Source organism: Alligator mississippiensis, chromosome 4 (genome assembly GCF_030867095.1).
Source record: "Alligator mississippiensis isolate rAllMis1 chromosome 4, rAllMis1, whole genome shotgun sequence".
Lineage (NCBI taxonomy): Eukaryota > Metazoa > Chordata > Crocodylia > Alligatoridae > Alligator > Alligator mississippiensis.
The window spans coordinates 222,883,270-222,909,675 of NC_081827.1; the positions used below are offsets into that span (position 1 = coordinate 222,883,270).

Consider the following 26,406-nt stretch of genomic DNA (forward strand, 5'->3'; position numbering starts at 1 on the left):
TAAAATCAAGCAAGAAAATATATTTACTTCATTACTACCTAATTGTTGGTAGTTTCCTTGTTTGAAGAATCAACCTATGTACCTCTGTGTAAAAACTGTAGGTAGAAGATGTGATTGCTCTTTGTGTTCTGGTGCCTGTGGCCTCATATATGTCAATTCACAGTGGTACAGGAAACTACAGCTAGGCAAATGACGCTTCTCTTTGTGAAGCAAATACAGGAAACAGCAGAGCAAAGTAACAGGGGAGGAAATGGGTTTACCGTAGCAGAAATGTGATTAAGATCAGCTAAGCAGGAAAAATGAATTGTGTTAGCCATGCAAAACTCTAAAACTCTTGGTTCAGAGATGATACCTTTTATTAGACCAACTAAGAAATGACAAAAATGTATCTTTCTTTGCAAGCTTTCAGGAGCACACACCCTTCTTCAGGATGAGGAAAAATTAGAGATGGCAAAAGTCCCCATAGGTAGAAAATACACTTCATTTTGCACATAGGATGCTGAAGGCGGATGCCTGTTCCTCTGGGTCATTGTGTTAGCCATTACATTTTACTTGACTTGTCTTTTTGAAGAAGACATTCTACTTCTGACAGTCCAAATGGGTTTCTTACTGAGTTTGATCCTCTGTTGTGTTCTTGTTCTTTTTATGGTGTGTCACACTCCAGAAATCTAATACTAAACAGAACCAGGTGTCTTTTTAAAAATTAACATATCGCAGCAGCTTCCTTCACAATGCTTCACTTAATCTCAGTTCTCTTTCTGAGGGGGTTATGTCCATGATTCTCAACCAGGATGCCTTAGGTTTCTTTGAGATCCTTACACATGAGAATGGAATTTGATAGATTTTTTGATTGCATATTAGCAACAAAATGCAAATTCCCCTTTATAAATATTTACTATAAAAATATTGCAGGGTGTAAATAGAGCACTTTTACAACATATCCTTTTATATTGGTGTCTAATCCTTGTTTATGTCCCTAATCATGCACTCAAGTAATAACTTGATAAAATCATGGCTTTCCACATTTTATGCCAAAGATAATTGAGAAATGTGAGAGAACACTGAGAATGGAAGTTTAGGAAAGTTTTGTTTTTCAAAACAGATGCTGACTTACAGAACCATTACAGAATATAAAATCTGCCTGATGAGAGATCCATTTGCTTCCAGGAGTGGAAAAATAAGCAGATTTCTCTAATTGCAAAACCCAACTCTTAGCTCTTCCACAAGCTTAAAAACATTGAGTAACACTGGTGAACTGCAAGAAGAGATTTCTGTACATGCACCTAAACCACAAGTCACGTGGCCCTCTTTCCATTCTGATACTTTTTGACTGCTGGTAGAGGAGGCTACAGTTTTAGTTTCTTCAGTCATACCATGTTATTTGACAGTGCTACTCAAATGATCAGCACCCATCATGTCCTTTAGAAGGCTCATTCAGCAAAACCGTAATGCCAATTTTGCAGGCTTCTGCGTTAGTCCTTATACTCCTTACTTGGAAACTATGTGCAGCCCGCAGATGGATAATAAGCAATTTCAGAACCTGGCAAATGCAGTGGGGACCTTACCCAGAGGACGCAGGCAGGTAAGTTTTTTGCTTTTACTATTGCAGGAAGTTTCCTTTTGAGAGTACAGCTAATTGTTTTTCTGTATTTGCAATTGTAAATGTAATCGGCAAGGTTATTAGCAAGTAATTTAAAAGGTTTGTTGTGGAATGTAGCTTGCCAGATTCAACTATAGGTTGATTTTCACAGTCAGTGGAATTACAGCAAGGATAAATTTGGCCTGCTTTGTTTTGAATAGTAATTAATTCTTTCAAAAAAATCTAAATCTAGCCAATTTCCTGCAGTAAGCGTACACAGGATGAATTCAAACTCTAAAGCACCTTGAAACATATAAAGAGCTTTTGAAACCAGAGTAGTGGCTGTGGTTTTTTTTTTTTTTGTTCTCAGTTTACAGGTATGCTGAGAATCAAAAGAAGCTGTTGATTTCAGGGCTTATGGGATTTCTCATGTCCTTTAAGTTTAATTTATTTTACTTCAATGTATGCCATGTTCAGGCTTTTTGTTTCCCCATAGGCTTGCTTTCAGATATGACTGATACCAGCAATATGTAGATGTGCCCACCTGGGTCGATCTCTGTTGTAAAAGTGATGAAAGTGTTTCTGGGTTGGATATTTCTCAATACAAAATTATTTGTTTTTCTTGTTTTCCCCCTATTATGTTAACAACATGACAGATTTCTGTCTTTTGCAATTGGCTGCTAACAAAATCCTGTTTCCATTTTTACTGTTCCTGTGAATTGACAAATGAGCACTTACAGGATATTATCTAGTGATCTGGTGTAAATCAATCAAAATTCAAAGTATTTGAAATGTATTATAAATGCAAATTATCAACAAAGAATTGTTATGTATTGACTGGGCACTTAAGCCTTCACTTTGTGCATCAATAGATGTGCTCTTAATTCTTCTTTTTTGTACAACCTGAGAAAAGATAAAGCAAGGCCAGAACTGGATAGATTAATGTTTCCATGGAATGTTCTTACTGATTTTTGTTCAGCTAGTACTGTTTGTGATAAAGAAACAATTTCTTTTGTCTCTGTATGGCAATCAGTCCTGATTGAGAGAGAACATTTATGATAGTGGCTATGACACAGCCATGTGTGTGAAAAATAAATTTCAACATGTACATCAGGCATGGGAACTACCCTTCACAACAAACTTGCACAACTGATGGGTACTTTGCAGAAGTCGTTTAGCTTAGAGTTACGTACATATGGACTTCTGTTAACTGACCTGCTGCTTATTATTACGTGCATCTAACCTCCCCCACCCCGGATAAATACATGTTAATGAGTTGGTTCTTTTACAGGGACACATTTTGAAGAAGTCTGTGTCTCATGGCTAATTATAAGGACTTGAAGTCCACAAGCCTGTTAGTGATATAGGACAATGGTTCCTTATTTGATATTTACATTTTCAAGAAGCAGCAGCTTCAGTATGATATTAGCTTTTTTTATAATCTTTTGTGATTTCTTAAGGATGTTTATGTTTGTATGCAACATCAAGGTCCAGTCTATTGGTTTCATGAATGTTTGGGTATGCTGTTGGAAACTACCTTGCATGAAGACACCATCGTTATTCCAGTTAAGGTCAGGTAGTGCCACACAGGCACTCCTGCACAGGGTTAAGTCAATCTAATTACACTCAATGCTTTGTAGATCTTCTTACAGAAATGCTGGAATTAGCATTAGGAATCCAGTTTTTTCTACACTTTAGTAACAGTCCCACAAATACCAGTGTGTGGACACAATGCTTCTCATGTTTTGAGTCTTGGATTAACCCTAATCCTCCCATTTAAACCGATGAAGTGTGACTTGAGGGGAGCAGAGTTCACTTAAAGATGTGAAGGATCTTTGGATCCTGCCTTGGTGATCTCTTTTTTTGATGTAGCATATAATTCTCATTAGTATTAGCGGAGATGGGGAGGGCTCTGTGGTAAGGTGATGCTTCAGATATGTTTGGGCTATCTATGGATAAAGACCAGCACAAAGGGAGAATAAAAGCAGATGTCTGAAAGTTAAAAGGGTTTCAGTTCTGCTGCTGGTTCAATTATGTACTTCCTGTGTAACCTTGGGCAACCTAATTTGTTTGTGCCTAAGCTTTCCCACTTGTAAAACAGAGCTAATTTTGTTTGCGTGTGCCACAAATATTGTTAATAAACAGTTTTGAGATTTTTCTGAGATATGGTATGCTAAAAATGTAAGGTATTACCGTTGTTAAAGCCCACTGTTAGCACAATGGAATAATGTTAGTATACATGCAAGTATTTGCTGTTCACCCTACTCCTTTGTAAGGCATTTTAAAAGGCTCCCAAGTATATGGAAAAATAGAGTGATTTGTAAACAAGTATATTTCCTAACACCACTCAAATGATTTCTTTGAGATTTGCTTGCAACCTCCTATAAATAAGATGGCATGGCTGGGGTTCGTGGATGCTGGCTATACATAGGCATACGCTGTGCCTAAATGAAGAGCATGGGTGCTCAAACTAGCACATCTCACACTTTGATTAGGTTCTGCAATTTCCATAGCATACTGTACTGTTATAATAGCAGCAGTATCAAAGAACATGAAAGGCTGTTGCTACTTGAGGTTCTGCAGAACTACTACTACTCAGCTTTCTTGAGATCTGTGCAAACTAAGATTATAGAATCAAACAAATTGCAAAGCTCTATAGAGCTGCTTGTCCCCACCACCATACCAGCATAGGATTTCTCTTTATGAATTGCTACCTATTGCAGTTTTCAGTTCCAATGTCTCAAGACATTAAGCAATGTCTTAAGTGTCAGCATTTCACTGTGGGGGAATGAATTCTATAACCTAAACAGTTTTACTGTCCAAATCATTCTTTTGATATTTACTTTTTCTTCTTCATATTTTCATCCAATGACTTCTTGTTACAATGTTTCATCACCTTAAACAGCATTTTCCTTTGTGTTTACAATCCTAAAATGCTTTGGCAGCTATCATCCTGGCCATCATCTTGCTATGTTGTACACTTTCCCAGGGCTTTCCTCTTTCAGGGTAGCTGTTCCTGAGCTCTAAGTGATCACAAAGGTGTTAAGTTGTAGTGATCATCCCAGCATAGAAACGTATAGTGAATTGCATCATTCTTATACTGGGTGGTAGTAAGAAGAGCTATTCAAAGCTTTCTTTTTTATCCTATTGGCAGCACAATCATGCCTTATACAAGGGCAGATATTGGACGGTTTTTAAAATAAAACTTGAATCACCACCACACCACATTACTGCAATTTCTTAAAGGAGAACTAACACAGATTTTGTAATGGCATACAACCGATGTCATAAAGCCCTCAATGACCAAAATATTGTCATGCTATAGTATCAGAAACTAGGGCTGTGCGAAGCTTCAGTTGCTGAGTTGAGTCGGAGGAGATTCGACCCAATTTGGTGACTGAATCTCCAAATCTGAATTGAATCAGGAGACCCTTTAATCTCTCCAAATCGAATTGGAACCCTCTGAATCAGTTTGGAGAGATTCAGAAAGATTCAACGATTCAGACAGACACAGCTTTAAATGTTTTTTCTATATACCTCAAGGTACCAGACAGCAGACTAGAAGCATTTCCGGTCCACTTCTGGGTCTGCTGCGGAGCATGTAGGGGGGCCCCCTCATGCCCCCCCGGCTCGGCGACTGGTGCCTCCTGAGTCTGGGGGGGCACCTGGAGTCCCCCCACAGCTGATTGCCAAGTCGGGGGAGTGTAGGGGGGCTGCCCCTGTGCGCTTGGCAGCAGACCTGGAAGTGGACCAGAAGTACTTTTGGTTCAGTTCTGGGTTTGCTTCTGAGCATGCGGGAGGCCCCCCCCCATGCTCCTGTGGGACGCTCCATCTGCCCTACCATCTCAGCATTCATGAGCCACACCTGGTACCTTGAGGTATGTAGAAAAAACATTTAAATCTGTGTCTATGGCCAAATCGCTAATTCTCTGAGTCAGCATCAAATCTTCAGATTTGGCCGAATCTAGTCAGAACAGTGATCCAAATCAATGAATCGAATCACTGTCCCCGATTCAGGCCAAATCCGAATTCAAATTGAATATGGCCCATTTTGTACACCCCTATCAGAAACCTCACTGTAGTCTCACTTATATATAAAGAGTTTCACAGCTGTTTAGATATGTTGCCAGTTTCTTAAGTCTACATTTCCTATGGTAGTTAATACATAGTAAAACCTAACTTGTAACAGTGCAAACTGTTCTCTCCCGGGGACTCAAAAGTGAGCAGTAGTGGCTCTACAGATTGATTTTGGAGTACGCTTACTCAGTGCAACAGGTTGGGATGGGAGCAGAATGCAGAAGAGGTGCAGAGCAAAGGGATCGGAGTGGTACTCAGGAAAGGCAAAGGTCTTAATTTGTGGTATTCCTACTGAAAAGGTTGCCCCTCACTGGTCTACTAGATCATTAACTGTATTTGTTATATATGAAAAGATGAATGTGTGAACCTACTAGGAATTACAAACTTCCATTTCTGTTTCCAGTTTGCTTTAAGAAGATCAAGTTCCTTAGACTCTTCAGGGCCTCAAAGGTAAAGAGATGTTTTTTTCCTACTATCATTACTTTTTCTTTATTTATATTGTCAGCAGTGCTAATACATCTATTATAGTCTTTCATCACTACTAGTGATAGTATTGATAATATTGATGTTGGTCTTAGTATCAAAACTGGACAGAGAATGGGGATTGTTTGGTACCACAGCTGTTAAACACCAGATCAGGTACAATTTATATGTGGTCTGAATTTAGAAAGGGAGACAACATAGAAATAACTAAGTGCACTATTCATAGGACTAACCTATGGCTGCTGGTCAATAGGAGCATTGTATATTACTTAGTAATACATGAAACTGAAAAAGGTGGTGTGACTTTCATGTGCAAATGTATGTCTTTTTCTTACAGACAACTCCTTGCTATCATCAAAGAAGATAATGAAACATTTGGGTTTGAAATTCAGGTGAGACTTTAATGCTGTGAAGATAGTTTAGTTATGTGACCGAGTGTGACCAGCTTGTGCTCATAACGAAACTGAAGTGCTTCCTATAATGACATAGGGTTTTGACGTACTTGAAACTGTTTGTGACTAGAAAAGGACACAGACCAAAAATTTTCATTTGATAACCTCCCATGACACTTGAATCCAAATCTAGATTCAAAGTTTGTGGTTGGGCCTGCCTTTATTTTGGGACAAACAGAATTGTGAAGTCAAATACCTATAACCTTTGTGGCTTGTTATGGTTGTCATAGCTAGAGAACAAATAACTGAATCCACATTGTACTTCTTGCTTCCAGTAGAAAGGAATATTTGGAGATGATTAGAACAGAAGATTCAAAGTAAGAGGCTTCCTGATTTCAATTTCCATCTTTGTCACTGCCTTTAACTACTTTAGGCAAGCCACTTGTCTTGGTGTAAGGGGCTGTCCACACCTGAAAGTTAAAGTCAAATCCAGTTGTAGACTGCATATAGATTCAGTACAAAATGGGTAAATACAGTGTCTAACAGGGATGTTGACTTTTTTATGAAAGCTAGGGAAAGATTCTAGACAAACTTGTGCCTGGCAACTCTGGGATAACTCTTCTAGCCTTAATACATATCATTAAAGCCATGTCTACACACTCTGCGTGCCACACCTGGGAATGCAGATGGAAGACATTCACTCCAACCCAATGTGCATCAAATCTGAGCAATTAAGCAGTGTGGCCAACTTAGAGCAGCCATGGATGCATGACCTAAAGCTGCTCTTAGGCATTGTCTCCAATGTGTTTCTTTGCATGTACTTAGGCCACTCCAAGGTGGTTGTCTCACCTCATTTCCAAGATTGGGTTGATACTCGGTGGGAGTGGGTAGGCGAAGCATATTTTTCTGTAGCAGTTCTAGGTTCAGGAGAGGCAATGCAAACATAATTCCAAAAGGAATTCCTCCTGTTTTCTGAGGTAGAACCACAGAGCCTTGTGCCACCCTCAGGGGATAACAAATGTCTGACTACAGGAGAATAACATGCAAAAATATAAAAGCCATAAAATACTTTCTCCTCAACATATGGTTCTATACTTTTAAAATGGATACATTTTTGGAAATAAATGTATGGACAAGTTAAGGTTTATAGGTACTTCACTCATAACTTTTCTAAGTTCAACACTCATTTTTAAGTAAAATATAAAAAAATAAACTCTCTACCCCCTCCTCTGCTCCCACAATATCTAATACCCATCAAATAAAAATAAAAACTAATTATGGGTAATAATAAGCATAGTGCTTGCTTCTGTGACAGTTACTCACAGAAGTAATCCTCACATTAGTAGTCCCACTGAAATCTAAGTTTATAGGGTCAGACCATAGCAGGTGACATGTATTTAGGAAATAACAATCTTAGTTATGCTTCTTTCAGAAACAGTGGTGCTTTCAGCAACCATTCACACTTTGTCATAAACCGATTTCAATAACATTTTGACCTTGATCATTAGAAAAACCAAATAGATACATTTTCCAGGAGTAGTTGCCTAATACAAATAGTACAGAAAGAGGCCTGTAATCTATATATACACAAATTAATTCTCTATGTATGTATATTCCAATAGTTCATTTAACATTTTGCATAATTACAATAGGTAGCATGGCCATAGCATTGAAATATATTATTAATGCTGATAATGAGAGATAAATAAGATCTATATGTTTAAAAGATTATATACAATACATGTATATATATTCTCAAGAAAAGTATTAGGTGTCTTAAGGCACAATATTAAAGCCTATTTTAGGAAATAAGTAGCTATTTCCCTATTTACAATGCATAAAAGAGTATCTTCGAAGTAGTTTCCCATATTTATGCACAAAAAGGGAATACTATTTTCAGCCAAATTAGTGTATAAGGAAAAGCATAACTTTTTTTGTTTTAGCTCAGTGGCTAATAAATATGTAAGTATTCAGGTCAGAAATAGAGAGCTGTCAGAAGTGAAGATGATTGAGTCTATTACTATGCTTATATATAAATTGATGGGGCAGCTGATTAAAAAAGTTATTTTTGTCATATTTTTAGTTTTTAATGTACATTCAGTGTTAGCATCAAATTTGAAGCCTTGGCTAAGAAAAAGCAATATATGTTTGATATAAAAATCAGTAAACAAAGGATTGCATTATTTAGTGTTGTTATTTCGTTTTTACTATATAAATTTAGGCAAATGTGAATAAGACGACATGAAATTCAATTACTGTTATCTTAAGGGATTCATGAGAGTTACTATGAATGACCATAAAGCTGGTGGGTTAGAGTAGGCTATTTTTTTGTCTATGCTCCCAAGAAATCACAAAAAGCTGTTTTTGGTTTTAGTGAATTTTGTTCCTGGATAGCCATCTTGCTTTAGAAGGACATTCTATAGATATGCACATTTAAAATAAGGACATATGAGTCACTTTTTTTCTGTATTTGCTCCTTTGTCTCCAAAGTAGAAAATTGTCTATTACTTGTGCTGCAAGCCTCCTGAATTTCTCAATCATGATGATATAAACATATATTTGTAAAAATATATGCTTACTTTTACGTAAGTAAAATGCTGAAATACCATGAATTAAACTTTCCACTGATTAGGCTGCACAGCAATAACTTACTTTTAAAATTCATTTTGAGGCTTTACTAATGGTTCTACTCTCATGTTCATCTTTCTAGACTTGTAGATTACCCAGCCAGAATGATTACTCCCCGGAGACATGTACTTATGTCTGCAGAATACAAGAGAAAAGCCCTGCCCATCTCTCTGGCCTACAAACTGGTAAAAACAAAACAAAACATATTATCCTATAGTTTTTACTTGACTTGCCTTTCCCCCCTATATTTTTTGTGTATTTAAGTGGAGTGTCAAAGATATGGCTTGCAGGCTGGATGCAGCCAGTGGAGCTGTTTCATGTGGTATGTAGGACTAGGAATATAGGCCTGGGGCAAGCCAGAGCGGGGCCTACCACCAGATTCCTGGATACAGAGCCCCACTGGAGTCATTTATTGGCAGCAGAGGATGACATAAGGGCTAGGGATAGATATTTAAAAAGCCTGAGTCTGAATTGATTCAAACTTTGCAGGTTAGTCTAACCTGTCTAGATTGAATCAGTTTGCAACTGTACAGACATTCCCTCTGGACTGAAGAAATGCAGGCACATGCCTGCAGTGGCTCAGGCTAGAAGCTGGGGGACACTAGAACAGCTCTCCCTTCCCTTTGACAGTGCTGAGCTGGGGGACGGGGGAGAGGGGAGGATGGCTGGGCCCTAGTAGGACCTCTGATTAGGGAGGGGTTTAAACCCCCGCTCTGCCTGCACAGTCCCAGGCTTTTCGGTACTCGCTGCTCAAGGGGTGGGAGGGTTGCCAAACTCCAGCCCATGGCTAGCACTCTGAGGCAAAGGGGGGTGTGTGCCATGCATGCATCTGTTGACAGTACTGAGCTTTTCAATCTTGCTCTCCTTGCTTCTTCATACTGTCTGCAAACCTGACAGGCAGGCAAGGGAGCCACAGCATTTATCAGCCCATCAACAAAACAAAAGCCTCTCTCATTAGTTTAAGCTCTTAACTCTTCCCAAGGAAGTAACATTACAGGCTGACCTGTTGATTAGCTCCAAAAAGCCCTAAGCAGACACTGTTCCATCTGCCTGTCCCAATGAAATTGGACACACACACACACCTCTCAGCATTAGCTAGCATACCACATACCTAGGGTACATGGGGCTGGGGTCCATGCTGTAGGAGGTGGGAAGGAGGGAGGTGGGGATCCCTGCTTCAGCAGTGAGTGGGGGGGGAGGGGCAAGGGGGAAGCCAGGTAGACCCTGCTGTACTTGCAGTTTCTCCCAGAGCTCTGGGTAGGGGGCAGAAGGGCAGGGCCAGCCCTGTTCTGTGGAGCAGAGAGCATAGGCCCACAGAGCCCAGGGTTGCAAAGCATCTGGCATGCTGTGGGACTCTGGTTTAACTTAGACCAGAAAGGGGTTTAGGACAGACCTTGCATAAGCTGGTTTGATCCAGATCAGTTAAGTCTGATATTACATTCAACCAGGTTTATTTTAAACTAGTTTTAGCCATTTTGAAACTGGTTTATGTGCACTGAATTTATGTTCTATTACAGGTGTAAACCAGTTTCTGATCACTTTTATGTGTAATGTCTGTCCTTAGTCAATGAACTCTGGGGTCTGGATCCAGCCCAGGGGAGCCAATGAAGGTTGACATCCCTGATTTAGACTATTTATTATTTTTTAGTGAAAGTTGACAGAGCGATGTGGATTTTAGATGTTCATTTTACTTTTCTTTAAATTTACCAGGTGATATTCTTGCCAATATCAATGGAGTGAACACTGAAGGTTATAATCACAAGCAAATAGTGGACTTGATAAAATCTTCAGGCAATTATTTAAGGTAGACTGTGATCTTCAGATATTTTTTTGTGTAATTCCCTATAATACTATGAGTCCAAAAGGAAATATTTTCTTGTTACCCTATGCTTTCTTTCCTACTTCATTTGCTAAGAAAAAAGTACTATTTCTTGTAGAAGGCAGAAGGCAGCTAACCAAATTAAAATTGTTCTTGCAAGCATTATTGAGCATGAGGCAGGCAGGTTTTTATGCTGGATCAGCACAATACTGTTTGCTGAAGCTATTTCTAGAATGATGATACATTGGGAGATGTATGTAACATTCCCAGACTGTTATAAGACTTCCTCAGTCTAAAGATCACATTGGTTCTGATGACAGCTAAATTGAGAGAGCAAACAAATATCTTATGGATCCCTCTCTCCAATCTTTTCTCCAATGCCTCTTGTCTTCTTAGATTATAAAATCTTTCATGTACCAACTATGTCTTCCTGTGAATCTGTAGTTGCATCTAGAATAATGGAGCCTAGCAGGCAATATAAATATTAAATAAACATTATAAAATAACCATAGATGCTTAAATGGCCTTTGTACATTTTACTGTTGAAAACATTTGTTCTTTACAGATTAGAGACTGTTAATAGAGCTATGATTTTTAGGAGAATGGAACTTGACACCAAGCTTCAATCATTGAAGGTAATTACATGAATATGTGTACATATAACGATATTGTTTGTAAAAGATGTCAGACTGACATTCCTAAAGAATGAAGCAACCTGTTTACTTCAGACTGGGAGGGAACAGGCAATGAAAATGCATAATTCTTTGTATTCCCTTACTAAGATGCTGTACCCGTGGAGCTAGTTGTAGTGGCAGTCTTTGTGGAAACTCTGCCCTAGGGTGATTCTTAAATTACTTTGGGCCCTTACATGTTATCAACTGCTTAATTTCATGTGCACTTAGATATTTTTCATACCCAGTACAAAGACTCAAGGAGTGCTTGCTGAATCAGGCTAGCCCACATGTTGCTGAATAACCACAAATACTGTTTGAGAGGAAAGATATTACAGTGGTGACAGAAGACACTAGAGTGGGACTTGAGAATATGCTCTGACACTGTTTAGATTACTTACACTGTGCTGTGTAACCTTGGGTCAGATTCAACAAATGACTTGGGTGCTATGTCCCTTAACTTTTGGGTGCCTGGACCCCAAAGTGGAATCCAGAACTCAGATTTAGGCTGCTAGGGCTCCCTATTCAATGGATGAAAAGACTTAGGTGTCTTAGAAAGGTGAGCCTAAACACCCACATACTGAACACAGAAATGTCAGGATTCTCATTCCTTGTCTGGAGTTTAGGTGCTTGAGTTATGGTCACAGGAAGGTGTCTCCATCCATTTGAGACCCAGATCCTCTCCTGAGGGGAAGTGCTTACAGAGCTGAGCAGGAATAACTGTTTTATCTTTAAAATAAAGGCATCGTGTAGTAGTGCTTAACTTTTACATAATAGCCTAAAATGTGCTTAAGAAGTAGGATTGATTCCTGCATTTTAAGCTTTCCTCAACCTGAGGGGATTCAAATGCAAGTCTTTCACCTCCAAGGAGTGTGCCATAGCCACCAGACTGTAGGCTAGGCTGGGTAGTAGAGGTACTCTTCACCCTTTTTGTGGCAACTGTTGTTACTATACAAAAACAAATCCCATCCAATGTAACATCTCCAGCCCTGAACAATCTCAGAGAGTGGGAGAAGAAAAGCAAAACCAGATACATACGTAGTTGTGCTCTGAGGAAAAAGAAACCTTCCTGAATTCAGAAGACATCCAGCTGAAATGCTGTAGAAGCATGATATTTGATTGTAATCATTGTCTTAATACAGGGCATATTCTTTCCAGATATGCATGAAAGAAAGGGAATGTAAAAGGAGACTGACAGACTTTAGATTTCAAGGGCAGAAGGGACCAACATGTCTAGCTAGTCCATTCCCCCAAATTCAGGCTATACAATTTTTCCCAAAGTCAAGTTTAAAGACACCTTTTTAAAAAAACTCCAATGTTGATGAGTCAACCATCTTCTGGAGGGTCTTACAAACTTTAATTATCTTCATGGCAAGGAAACAACAACATCTTTTAAATTTGAAGTTGTATAACTTCAGTTTCTAGCCACTGGATCACATTGTCTTTAAAAGCAAGCTAGAAAAGCCCCTGCTATCATATGTCTTTTCCAGTATAGGTAAAGAGGTACAAGAGGTAAAGTCAGCTTTTGTATCTTTTCAATAAGCTGAATTCCTTCAGCCTTGTATCACAAAAAAATCATCTTAATTAGACTCTGGATCATTTTGGGACCCTCCTTTTAACTTTACCTTTATCTACCAGACCTGTAGTCCTGTCAAAAAAGCTGACATTTTGTTTGACAAGACCTACATACTACAAAACCATATTAATTAACATTAATTATATCAATTTATAATTGTGAGGCATTCTGAACATCTACAGGTACTATAAAAGTGCATTAAAGTTAACCCAATATGAGTTAGCTTTACTCTGAGGAGTTAGACTTGGGAGCTCTGAATAGCTGTAACAGTGTTTGCCAACTAACATCTACGCCATTGTTCCTTAAATGAAAGCATTACCATCTTTTCTTTTTTCGTGGGTGTGTACCAACTTTAAATCAGTGTTTGGTAATATTTTATGTTGTTCCTTGCGGAGTACTTTTACATGGTTGGTCTTAAATGATGTATGGACATAAAAGCAGTGCTTCCTTTTGGTCTAACAAGAAGACACATGCTGGGAGATCCATAGGGATATGTGTATAAATTTGACTACTTCTGGAAAAGTTAAGCTAAAATGCTTGTTAATCTTTTAGAAGTAGGAAAAAATTAGAGTGATATAAATGAAGAAAAAGTGATGAATGGACTTACTGGAATTGCCATAATTATGGTAATCTCAATTCACAGGAAATTCCTATGAAAGGAAAGCAATGTACCAGCTATGACATATGGAGAGGCTTACCTGAGGCTTGATTACACAGTTAATCAAAAATACATACAGGACCAGAATTTGGGGGTCCTTCCTTTCTGACCCATATTTTAATCATAAAGTTAAGTTACAGCTATTATGTCATGGACTTAATGATCCAAACCACCCCCACCCCCAAGTCCACTAAAACTTGAACTCACGTGTTTCTTGAGATTTGAAGAGTTTATTTACTTATTACATTTTTATTCAGCAGCCATTGCCATACCATCAGGTTTTTTGTAAAAGCAAGACAAACCATCATTTTCTCAGAGAATGTCTGTTTCCCCCATTTCTTTAAAGTCCTGGTAGAATGTCTAGAAAGTTAATAGCACCCGGGGTCCCCCTGTGGCGAATTGCCGAGCCGGGGAGGCACAGTGGGGCCCTCCAGCATGCTCCCCAGCAGAACCAGAAGTGGACTGGAAGGTCCACTTCTGGGTTCACTGCCAAGCATGTGGATGGCACCCCCCACACTCCTGTGGGACACTTCATGTGCCCCAGCATCGCAGTGATCATAAGCCATGCCTGCTACCTCAAGGTATGTAGAAAAAGCATTTAAAGCAGTGTCTGTGTTCAAATTGCTGAATCTCTGAATCAGCATTGACTCTTCAGATTTGGATTTGGCTGAATCGAATCAGGGACAGTGATCCTAATTAACAAATTGAATTACTGTCCCCAATTCGGGACAAATCTGAATCCAAATCAAATAAGGCCCGTTTTGCACACCCCTGTTCCTTAGCTTGCATGCAAGAATGTTGTGGGAGACTGTATCAAAACCCTTGCTAAAATCAAGGTATATAACATCCACTGGTCTCCCCACATCCACAGAGCCAGTCATCTCGTCATAGAAGGCAATCAAGTTGTTCAGGCATGACCTGCCCTTGGTGAATTCATGCCGACTGTTCCTAATCGCCTTCTTCTCCTCCAAATGCTTAGAAATGGATTCCTTGAGGATCTGGTCCATGATTTTTCCAGGGACTGAGGTGAGGCTGACTGATCTGTATTTTCCTGGATCCTTCTTTTTCCCTTTCTTAAATATGGGCACTATGTTTGTCCTTTTCCAATCATCCAGGACATCTCTTGATTGCCATGAGTTTTCAAAGATGATGACCAGCAGCTCTGCAGTTGCATCAGCCTCAGAACCCTTGGGTACATCCCATCCAGCCCCATGGACTTGTACACGTTCAGCTTTACTAAACAATCCCTAACCTGTTCTTTCACCACTGTTGGCTGTTCACCTCCGCCCCAAACTGTGCTGCCCAGTGCAGTAGTCTGGGAGCTGACCTTGCTTTTGAAGACTGAGGCAAAAAAGGCACTGAGCACTTCAGACTTTTCTGCTTCTTTTTTTTCCCTCTAGGTCCTAGAGTTTAGGACATGAAGGATCCATTAATTTTATTAATTTATATTAATCCATTTAAATAAATATTTAATTAATTAATCCACCATTAATTTTATGTATGTGGCCCTCAACAGCTCACCAAAATGCATTAAGTGGTCCATCAGCCCAAATAGTTGCCCACCCCGAGCTAGACGACTTCATGGTTTGTCACTGCACTAGTAGCTCCTTTGTTAGAGTGTACTTTCATGTCCTGTCTCTTTTGCCTAAAGAACCTGCTACATCTGTGAACATGTAGCTCAAAAACAGAACAATTCTTGAAGTCTGAATATGCTTATTCTATGTGTAATTTAATTATACTTTGTTTTCACACTTTCATATTACATATTTCTGTAAAATGTCAAGTGAAGAAGTCAGTTTGGGCGTTGATATCTCACATAGAGAATGAGGTTTTTACTAATAGAACCACACTAACATTTTGTCGTATACTGACAATTCTGTGGGGTAGTGGTTTTGCACTTATAGTTAACTAAAGTTATCAAAAATAAAGTACCTCTTGAAAGTAGGGTAGCATGGATGCATTGTGCAACAAGTTGATCAAAATTTCTGTTAATAATGATCCAGCTTGAAGATGTTGAGCTCACCAAAATGGGTGCTTACAGTTGATTTCCCATACTCCTTTGTGATGCCCTGCTCATGGAGTCATTTCAACAGTATGTTCAAATTGCTACCTTCTAATAGCACCATGATAAGGCACTGTGATAATGTCTGCAATGAAGTAAGCACTAAAATCAACAAGAGAGACAGCTTTTTATTAATTCTGAACTACAACAGAAAATGTGGAATGAGCCTAGAGTTTGCATCTAGAGGGGAAAAGGAAAGTTGCAAGTTTCATATTTTACAAATGCATTTTTCAGATAGCAGAGATCAGCTGCTAAAAGCCAGAAGGATGAGTATTTTAAATCCATAATGGAAAGTAAACACACTCCAACTAATTCTTCTAAAATCAAACTGACCTTCAACATGCCAGGAAGCACAACAACTTTATTATGTTTTCATCTGGCCCGGATATATTCCAAAGCTTTTATTTCAAAGCAAAAGATCAATCATTGGGCAATTTATTCAAGCCTGTATGACTAACAGTCTGTAGCAGTATTAGTGATTGCCAACATAATGATCAACTCCTGTGTTCTCATGAATTGCAGCAATGAAAGGTTTGGGTCTGAGACTCAGCTTATTCCTAGCTCTTCCTTAACTAGATGGTAGCAGCTGCTTGCCTGCTTATCTGTCTTAATCAAATTGTTGTTACAAATCCAATACCAAAGTAACCTGAACGTCATAGTCACATGGTGTCCCCATGTAGGATCAGCAAAGAGTCTGGACAGATGTAGTCTCCTGCTCCTTCTACCTTATTACATTTCCTAAAGTCATGAAACAGGACAGAACATTATACATTGCACAGAAGCAATATTGTATATGAAGGAGCTTTCTCCCAGATTCAGCATCAGACCACAGCAGCAGGTCAATGATAGTAGTAGTAGTATTTCACTTAGCACTCCAGATGAGAGTGGAAGATAGTCCCTGCCCTAAAGATCTTATAGTCTAAATAAAACAATAAAGTATGAAAGAAGAAACAGACTCAGAACGGTGAAGAGACTTGTCCAGTGTCCCACTGGAGATCAGTGTTCAGAACAGAACCCAGGTCTTCCAATTTCCAGCCCTACCCACAATACCGTACTCCCTTCCCAAGCCTGAAAATCACCTTACATTTAAGAACCACATAATTTGTTATAAGAAGCATAAATAACGAAAGAGCCTGAGTAAAGTTTACAAGAACTAAATTGCTGAAATAATAAGGACAAGTTCACATTTCTGTCACAAAAAATTACATTTTTGTGACCCAATTAATTGCTGCAAATCTGGTTTAGTCACAAGGTAAATAATATTTCATTCACAAAGCAACAGGTCAACCTCATGAGAGAACAAAACTGCGTTGATTTCTTGAACCAGTACAGGCAAGTTCGTAAATCATTTGGCACCTACTACTGCCATATTCTTGGAACATTCAAGCCCTTTTCTTATAGCACTTTTCAAGATATATTAGGCTATAACTCATGAAGATGCTGGCCAACCTGTGAAATATGCCAGTTTAAAGATGCCTAAATTACTACCTGAACAATTGTTTAGTGGTCCCTATGATGATAGGGAGAGCTATGCAGCTGTCAAAGACTCATTCCAGATGTTATAGCCATGGTCAAGGGTCTTCTGTGAATCTTTTCTGAATCACTCAAATCTGGAAATATATGGGACTCTCTTATAAAAATTGCAATCCTTTTTAAGTTCTATCAGTTGGAAATTATTGCAGGACTCGTCTACTCTTCAGTCTACTCCAGGGGTGGGCAATGATTTGGGCTGGAGGGCCACTTAATGAGTTTTGGTGAGTTGTTGAGGGCCCCACACACAAAATTAATGGTGGATTAATTAATTAAAAATACTAATTAAAATTATTAGTGTAAATTAATAAGATGAATAGATCCTTCATCTCCTACAGGGAAGGAAAGAGAAGGAGTGGGTAAAATGTAGTATGAAAGGACTAGGGGTTGGAAAAAGGCCCAACAAACTGATGGAGAGAGGAGGAGGAGGAGGAGGAGAAGATCTGGACAGGGACAGAAGAAGGGGAGAAGCAGAGGTGCAGGGGGCCAAGGGCAGTGAAGCCTAGCCACAGAGCATAGCTCAGGAAGGCCTCAGGGAGGCGGGAAGAGAGGATGGGGATGGGCCAGGAGGAGCTGGGGTGGGAGGAGTGGAGCGGGGGAGCCCTAAGGCTGGGCTGAGACATGGCTGGAGAAGGGCAGCGGGGAGTGAAGTGAAGTGGCTTGTTTACTTCTGGAGCTTGCTCAAACTGCCTCTCCCAGACCTCACAGGAGGGACAATGCCTGAGGGGGTCAAGGGGAGCAGTGTGCCTGAGGTGTGTGGGGGGGGGGGGCGGCAGCAGGGCAGCCAGGGCCACCCCAGTGTGTGAGGGAATGTGTCACCTAGGGTGGGTATGTGGGGAGCAGCCACCACTGTTGAGGACCCACCCTTAGCTCAGCTCAGTTCAACTCACTATGGCTTTGGGGGAGCTGGGAGAGTTTGCACAGATAAGCAAGTGCCATACCCCCTGCTGCCTGGCTGAACTGCATTACATTTCCACTCCCTGCAACCTTGCCCAGGGCTGGGCCACAGCTGTGCATCCTGCTCCCCCTTGCCCTTCTCCCATGGCAAAAAAAAAGAAAGCAAGTGGTGGTGCATATGGCCATTCCCATCCCGGCCCTGTCTCAGTCATTAATTTGGGGGCTTAGCAGTGCCACCCTTGCAGAAGTTGGTGCCAATGTCCCTGCCTGGCCCAGGGGGGTCCCACCTGCACTGTCCAGCGCCAGGGAGCTGTGCCCCAGCCCTGGCTGCTCCCACTCTGTACCGCTAGCAGGGCGGAGAGCACCAGGGGGGCCAGCCATAGGCCAGACAGAGTCAATTGGCAGGCCGGATAGGACCTGTGGGCCCTATTTTGCCCACCCCTGGTCCAGCTGGCTGCTTCTTCACAGCAGGGGAAATGCATTCCACACATCGTTTATTTGAGAATCTAGGTGCTTCCAAATTTGTAGTTGCTAAATAATAATTAGAAGATACTTTGATTTGATTCTGATGAGAATAAGGAAATTATGGGCTATTATGAATAACCACAAAAAGATGCTTTTTCTACTCCCATGGAAATCCATTCAGATTTGACATACCAGCAATTCCAAGCCTGTGAAAATCACCACTTGCAGTTATTCCATGAAGCTTGTTACAGGTGTGGTGTTCACTATCCCTCAGTATTCAATCCATGCTGAGCAGGCTTCAGCCTCACAATCTTCTACATGGCAAAATTTGTAAATGCGGGTCAAATCCACAGACAATATTTTTCTAGAAATTTTGGAAGTCTGAACTATTCCATTGGGATATTTTTGAAATGTAAAAGGCAGTTCCTTAAAAAAACCATTTTTTGTTTACAGTTTTTCTTTCAATGCTAAAACCAAAACACTTTCATTGTAGGACAAACCAAAAATACTGCTACTGACAACTGAAATACGGGACTGGTGGATTCAGTTCCAATCTCTGCTAGAGATGTCAACAGAATGAATTAAGACTGTCCATGCGACTTTGACTTGGGCATTTTCTAACCTCTTTAGTACTTTACTTTGGAACCTTGACAGTGTTTTAATGTAGTTTTTGTGTATACCAAAACAGTCTTTTAAAGACTAAGAAACATTTTGTTTAATTAAATCTATTTTATTTTCAACATGGAAATCTATTTTCTCTTTAATATCAGGTATATATTTCCTACCTTGTTGATGTAAATCTGTTTATGTCTTTTCTAAACCTCAGCTTGTACAGAGTGTTTATAACAAAACAAATTAATAGTGCTTAAGAGCGTAGGAAGCAGCCTACAAACACAAGATATTCATTTTACATTGAATAAGGTTCATTTAAAAAAAATGCATGCACACTATGCCTGTGGTGCTAGCAAAAACTAGCATTTGTATGTACCATTGAATATTTGCAACCTCAAATCAGGGAAACTTTATATATCATTGTGGATTGACATGTGGAAATTGCCTTAAAGCAAACAATTATCAAGTTTCTTTTCAAAGCAATACATGTAATTGTACACCTATGCTGTGCCTAAATAGACACACAGCAGAGAGGAAGTGATTAAAAATATTGAGCAACATAAGTATGGTATATACATTTATAGACAGGGGACAGAACAGCATGTCCTGTTGCTGACCATGACATCAGCACGTTGTTCATATCAAAGTAAGGACCAGAAGCATGTGTAAGGTCATTTACAAATGCTCAGGATTTACAATGGGAGACAGATTTCCAAAAGAGATGAGCTCTGTCTGAGACTTCTAACAATGGGCCATATTTTCAAAAGTGCTTATGTCTTTTTTGGTGACTATAAGCTCTTTTCAAAATCCAAAGACCATGACATAGATATCAGAAGGGCATGACTGGCAGCTTTAATGAAAGAAGCCAGTATTGAGAATTCTGGAAATCCTGATAGGAAATACCTGGAGAAACGGTCTCTTCTTCTCCCTTTTGGTAAATAAATTGCACTGGGTACATCTGCACAAGATGCTACTGTGAAGTGGTTACTGCGCATTTATTTAGTATTTGTATAAACAAGTACTAAATAAATGTGCAGTAAACCAGAGTCACCATGCAGTAGCATCAGCGAACATCTTTTAAATGATGCTGCTATGCAGTAACCTAATAATACTGTGCAGTAGCATATTAGCACTCTCCACTGTGTGACATGCTACTGCACAGTATTATATGGCTACTGTGCAGTAAGCATCTCATGTAGACACGCCCACTAGATACTAAACTAACTGTGTACTAACCAGAAAAATTATAGCTTTTGGTTCTGATGCTTTTATTATGTAATATTCAAATACTGATGATGCTCATTAGTAATTATGGTACTGTGGTATGGTACAATATGGTATCATGCCTTTAAAATTTAGAATTCTCTTTTTGTTAGAAGTGAGTCTGGCTTCCTGTCATCATATCAGTGGATACTGGAGCCCCCCCTCATACTCATATTAACATATGTTAGGTGCACAAGCAAAATTCATACAGAAACACTGATGGAAATTAACAGAATAATGTATTTCTGGGATAAATTTGCTGACTTCTTTGAAGGTTCTGTTAATACTATCAGCAAAAAGGGCATAGATATCATTGACAGTACCTGCTTTCCAGAGTTAAGTACAAATTTTTTTGAGTACACCATTTTCTCTGAAAAACTTTACATTCAAAGAAAGTTTGTGAATGATAAAAAGCCCTATTTACCCTCCACAGCAAACCTTGCGGGAAAAACTGGTGGAGTTCCGGTCTCTGCAGTTACAGGAACAACGCCTACTGCATGGTAAGTCTTAACTTCCTGTTAGGAAACCACACTATGTTTTATGACTGTCACAGCTTCTGAAGAAATTTGAAATGCTCAGTCAAAAGTAAGACTTTATTTGACTGTCGGTCTCATTTGCTGCTTTTTATCCTGTTAGTGAGTGTGGTGGCCAAGCATCTGGGAACCCTGTATCAGGGAATAAAAATGTGAATGCCTGACTTATTGATTGGCACAGGAAGAAGGGTGATTTGTATATATTCTACTAAACAGAAGTTGGTGTTGATTACATAATTTTCTCAGACCCTCCTACTTTGCAGTGTTACCTCCCCATGAACTTAGAGAACAATCTGCATTCTGTATCTAGGAGGAAACTAGAGTTCTACAACCTTTCATAATTGGTAAATACATCTTCCACTAAAACATTTGTTATTAGTCACTGCCTGAGACAGGACACTGGATTAGATAGACCAATATTCTAATCTGACATAATAAATGCTTATAGCACTCTTCCTCATTTCCTGGTTGGAATAAAGACCATGCCATGACATCAAGGGAGAAAAGAGGAAGGCTGAGAAAGTCTAGAGAAGATTAAATGAAATTGATGAGATGTCCATCAAACATGCAGGTGTGAATTACCAGGTTTATATCTCTCCAATGACAGTTCAGGAAGATCAGACTGCTGGGTTGTAGATTGTCTTTGATTACACACGATTTCCATTCTCTAGCTTTTTTGAAATTCTCCTTGTATAATGTTTCTTCTTTAATACCTATTTTCTAGGAGAGGTGAATGACAACACTTTGTTTGATCCCATGGAAACAGAAGAATTTAATTTATTTGGGAGCTGCACTGCACCCAGACCTACGTTCCCAATGAAGCCCCGCTTCTCCAGTGAAAGCAGCTCGAAAAGCAGATTGAGTTCAATGACAGTGGACAGTGAGGATGGCTTCTACCAGACCTGTATTTCTGAGGATTCTGCTAATGAGACTCTGAGCCGACAGTCAAGCATAGATGATGATTGCTTCTTCCAAAGGGACAATGACACTGTTGTGGGGAGATCTTCGCTGAGAAGGAACAGAAGCATCAGTGTTGCCAGCAATGGTTCAATGTCACCTCAGTGGGAGGGAGGGAGCTTCCCAAATATTTTTGGCACACTCCCACGGAAAAGCAGGAAAGGAAGTATCCGAAAGCATATTTTAAAATTTATTCCTGGCCTTCACCGAGCAGTGGAGGAGGAAGAAAATCGTGTCTGACATTTTATGTAACTTCGTCTGTGTACAGGACTGTGCTAGTATGTATAGACAGGAAATGCAGCAGTAAAGCAATATGGTATCTAGGACACGGACTGTAGAGTCTCATATGAAAGATGGAAAGGAACATTTCTAACAAAGATACTGCATTGTTTTCCCAAATAGGATTTCAGGACAGGACTGACATTATTTAAAATTCTAGAGTACTTTTCATTATTCCAGAACACAGCACAACGTGGGGCCTAGTTTAGTTATAATGGAACAGGTTTCCAGTGACTAACTTTGATATATGAAAACATTTGTAGAGCTTTCTCAGCAAACTTTGTGATACCCACCTTTTCTATTGTATGCAAACTATTTATTTCCTGTTATCAAATCAAGAGTTATTCTTCATGTGTCTTTATTATAGGGCCCAACCCTCATAAAATTTTTGACAAAATCCTCATTGTGAGCAGGATGAGACCAGAATATATAAACGAGTACAAGAACAAAGCTGTGAAGTACAGTACTTGTAAAACTGAAGGATATACTTGTAAGTTGCTCAGTAAATTGCACAGTACCTGCCCTACTACATCCAGTTTTGGGCCACACACTTCAAGAACCATGTGCACCAGTTTGAAAAGAATCCAATGGAGAGCAAAAGAAATGATTAGGGGGTTGGTAAGCAAGACTCATAAGGAAAGGTTGAAAGAACCAGGGTTGTTATCCTGGAGAAGAGAAGACTGAGGGGGGTTTGGTTCAAAGACTCAAGGAGTGATTATAGAGAGGATGGAGATGGGCTTTTTTTCTGTGGCAGGAGTGGACAGGATGAAGAGCAGCAGCCTCAAACTACATGAGGGGAAACTTAGATTGAAAATTAGGCAGACTTTTCTAACTATGAAGATGGTCAAGCACTGGAACAGGCTAACTAGAAAAATCATGAAATGTCTATCCTTGGAAGTTTTCAGGAGCAGGTTAAACAAACACTTGGCTCGGATGGTTTAGTTAAGGATGATTCTGCCTGTAGTGTGAGGCTGTAGATGTGAGGTTCCTTCTAGCCCTAATTTCCTATGATACTAAATTAGTTAACTTTCTATTTTGCCCATGCCATGGTTCAAACTAACATACACTTGGATTTTTATTTTAATGCAACTGCCTTTCCAGTCACTAAATTAGAGATCAGGATTCTCTGATCAAACTTTCACCTAAAGGACAGTAGTTTCATTCTGCTGTGAGTACTACACCCCGCCCCCACCTTGATCTTTTCATGCAATAGGTATAATGACCCATAGTATAACCTGTGCCACACATTTCTCAGATCTGATCCTACTAGTTAAAATCACTGCAGATAGCTAACACGATATGTCATGGTAAGACTTTACTATCTCAGGGAATTTGAAATATAAAGGTCACTTATATAATATAGACATCACCTATATAATCTCTCTCATAACAGCCCCAAAGCCTTTTCACTGTACCAGTTCATTAAGTCCATCGTTTGCTTTTATACAAGCCTGGTTACAATGGCCAGGATTGATGTATTGAAATATTACATATTTTATGCCTCTGCATAACAGGGATAAACAGGGCTATTAAATATAAAGGAACTTAAGCCAAAATATTGATTTTATTTTTTTAAAGTGTCTGCTGGTAGAGAAAAACATAAAGCATTGTTGGGTAAAATAAATAACAAGAAGGAACTTGGACATACAAACGAACTAGAGTCTTTGGACTTAAAACAAGTACTTCTCATAAGGATGTGAAAATCTTGGGTGTTTCTGATGATGAAAAGTATGCTGAAGTATGTTGTTTAAACTGCTATAAAGCTGCAGGTGTAGTATAGAAATAGAGAGGAAGTGGCTTTCTTTTGTAGCCAGCATCGGCCTGATGATAACCTTGTTGTTAATATTGGCCTTGCATTAGCAGCAGCAATGAAAGGAACACAGTTGAAATGGAGAACACGAAAACATGCTAGATGGATGTGTACAAAGAATTAATTTGACAACAGAGGGTTGGGAATAGATTTAAGTAGTTTGGAATGAAAAGACAATGAAGACATCTTCTAGGGATAAATACTTGAAAATAGAGGGGAAAAGGAAAAATAAAAGGGCAGTACAGGGACTTTGAAAATTAATGGTATAGTCTTTTGGCTGTTGTACATTCTTTGCTTCAAGGCCTGCTATGACAGCTCAGGCTAGGCCCCTTATCCCTGCTCTACAGTGACATGTCTCTAAGTCCCATCACTTGTTTCTGCAATTCTAATCAGGTTTATTGAAAACATATTTTCCTGTGCATATATCAAGCTCACTACCAGGTAATTTAAAGGTTATGCATCTCTACTGTCTCCTGTTGAGATTATTGCAGTCAAAGAAGCTTATCAGAATTTCAGCAGACTTGAAAAAATATCGATCCGGCAACGTTGACTTAAATGCGTACTTCAATAAATTCTGCCTCTTCAAGGTCACAGAAATAACAAACTCCCTCCTACACCATTCTCAGAGGATGTTTTGCACTTTCTAACAGGATCTATTTTGTTTCTGAATGAAATGCAAGTTCCAGTCCCATCTTAGAAAACTCCTAAAAAAAATGTCACTGAAGCACACCTGCTTGGGTTACAAAACTCATAAACAAGCCTGCAGTAACAAAGATTTTATGGACCTCCTTTTAGAGTATTTAGTAGACCATTATTGAAACAAAAGTTCAATTATTGCCTTGGTTCCTTTCAGATGAAAGATTTCTATAGTACAGATTGTGAAGCTAGAAAGGAGAGTTTACCAAAGACTATCTGAAATTATTTAATAAGTGAAGCTCTAAGTGAGAAGGAAAGATACAATTTTATATTGCCTGATAAGTGCACAAATAAGTCATGGTTTATAGCAAGCACAAGTCAAGTCATAGAAACTGTGGCAAACCTTTTCAAAACAGAGCATAGACAGACAAAGTTCTAATTAGCTGCAAGAATTGTCTCTATGTGAGGCACTTGCTTTTAATTGACAAGAAAGAATTCTAAGAGGTGATATATACTTAAGACAGTCTTATTTAAAATTAACATCTTTAAAAACCTCAAAGTCAAACAAATAACTTCTTCAACAACAGACATATAAACAAGTAAAAAAATACAGACTATTTTTGCCTAATATTCTTCCAGCTGATACAATTTCAAATGCAAAACTTCCAAGGAGATTTAATCATATATTTTTGGTAGGTAACAGGAGCTACAAACCAACATTTCAAATGACTTTTATGCTAAGTACAGACAGTCAAAAAGCCTGAGGCTGAATCAATTCAGCTTTTGCAGGTTAGTCTAAACTGCGTAGATTGAATCGAAAAGCAAGTTAACAGACATTCTGGAAATGCAGCCACATGCCTGCAGTGGCTCAGGCTAGAAGCTGGGGGGCACTCGAGCAAACCTTCCCTTCCCTTTGGCAATGACTGGATGGCTGGAGGGAAGCTGGGAGAAGCTCTCTAGGCTTTTCCCGTTCCCTGCATGAGCAGAGGGTGGGGAGGGGGGGGAATGGCCAGGTCTTGGTAGGTCTGCTTAATATGCCTCAGGATGTCCCTGGAGGAGAAGGGAAGAAGCAGCCCCTGCCAGGTTTTTCCCTTGCTCCCCGATGAAGCCAGGGGGGAGAGGGAAGGGATATGTCTAGACCCCAGCCCAAGCCAGCTGCCCCTGCCAGCTGGCACAGCCTGGCAGGGGCACAGTTGCCCCTGCCAGGCTTTTTCCTGCTCTCCACTGAAGTGGAGGAGGCAGGGGCATGGCCAGACACTGGCCCCGGGCTGGCACCTTGGTGAGGGGTGTTGGTTTAAAGCCATCTCTCCCCCTCGGCTTCATCCTGCCTGCCTGGCCCCCTAGTCTGGCCACCCCCATTCCTCTGTTCCAGTGGTGAGTTGGGGAAAAAGTCTGGTGGAAGCTTCTTCATCCCTGGCAGGTAGGACCTAGCTGTGGTCTGGACTTGGGTTTCCCACCCCCAACCCCTTCTCAGCCAGC

The 26,406-nt window shown here is 39.7% G+C and overlaps 1 protein-coding gene across 1 annotated transcript; it reads left to right on the forward strand.

Annotated features, from left to right (window-relative positions):
• The first annotated feature begins 1,363 nt into the window (after positions 1–1,363).
• On the forward strand, positions 1,364–25,891 carry CYTIP (cytohesin 1 interacting protein). The gene is made up of 8 exons (XM_006262795.4): positions 1,364–1,582; positions 6,060–6,106; positions 6,477–6,531; positions 9,242–9,344; positions 10,870–10,963; positions 11,544–11,613; positions 21,146–21,212; positions 21,970–25,891. The coding sequence occupies exons 1-8, from the start codon at positions 1,415–1,417 to the stop codon at positions 22,440–22,442; spliced, it is 1,077 nt and encodes a 358-aa protein (XP_006262857.1). The 5' UTR covers positions 1,364–1,414; the 3' UTR covers positions 22,443–25,891.
• Positions 25,892–26,406: the final 515 nt, after the last annotated feature.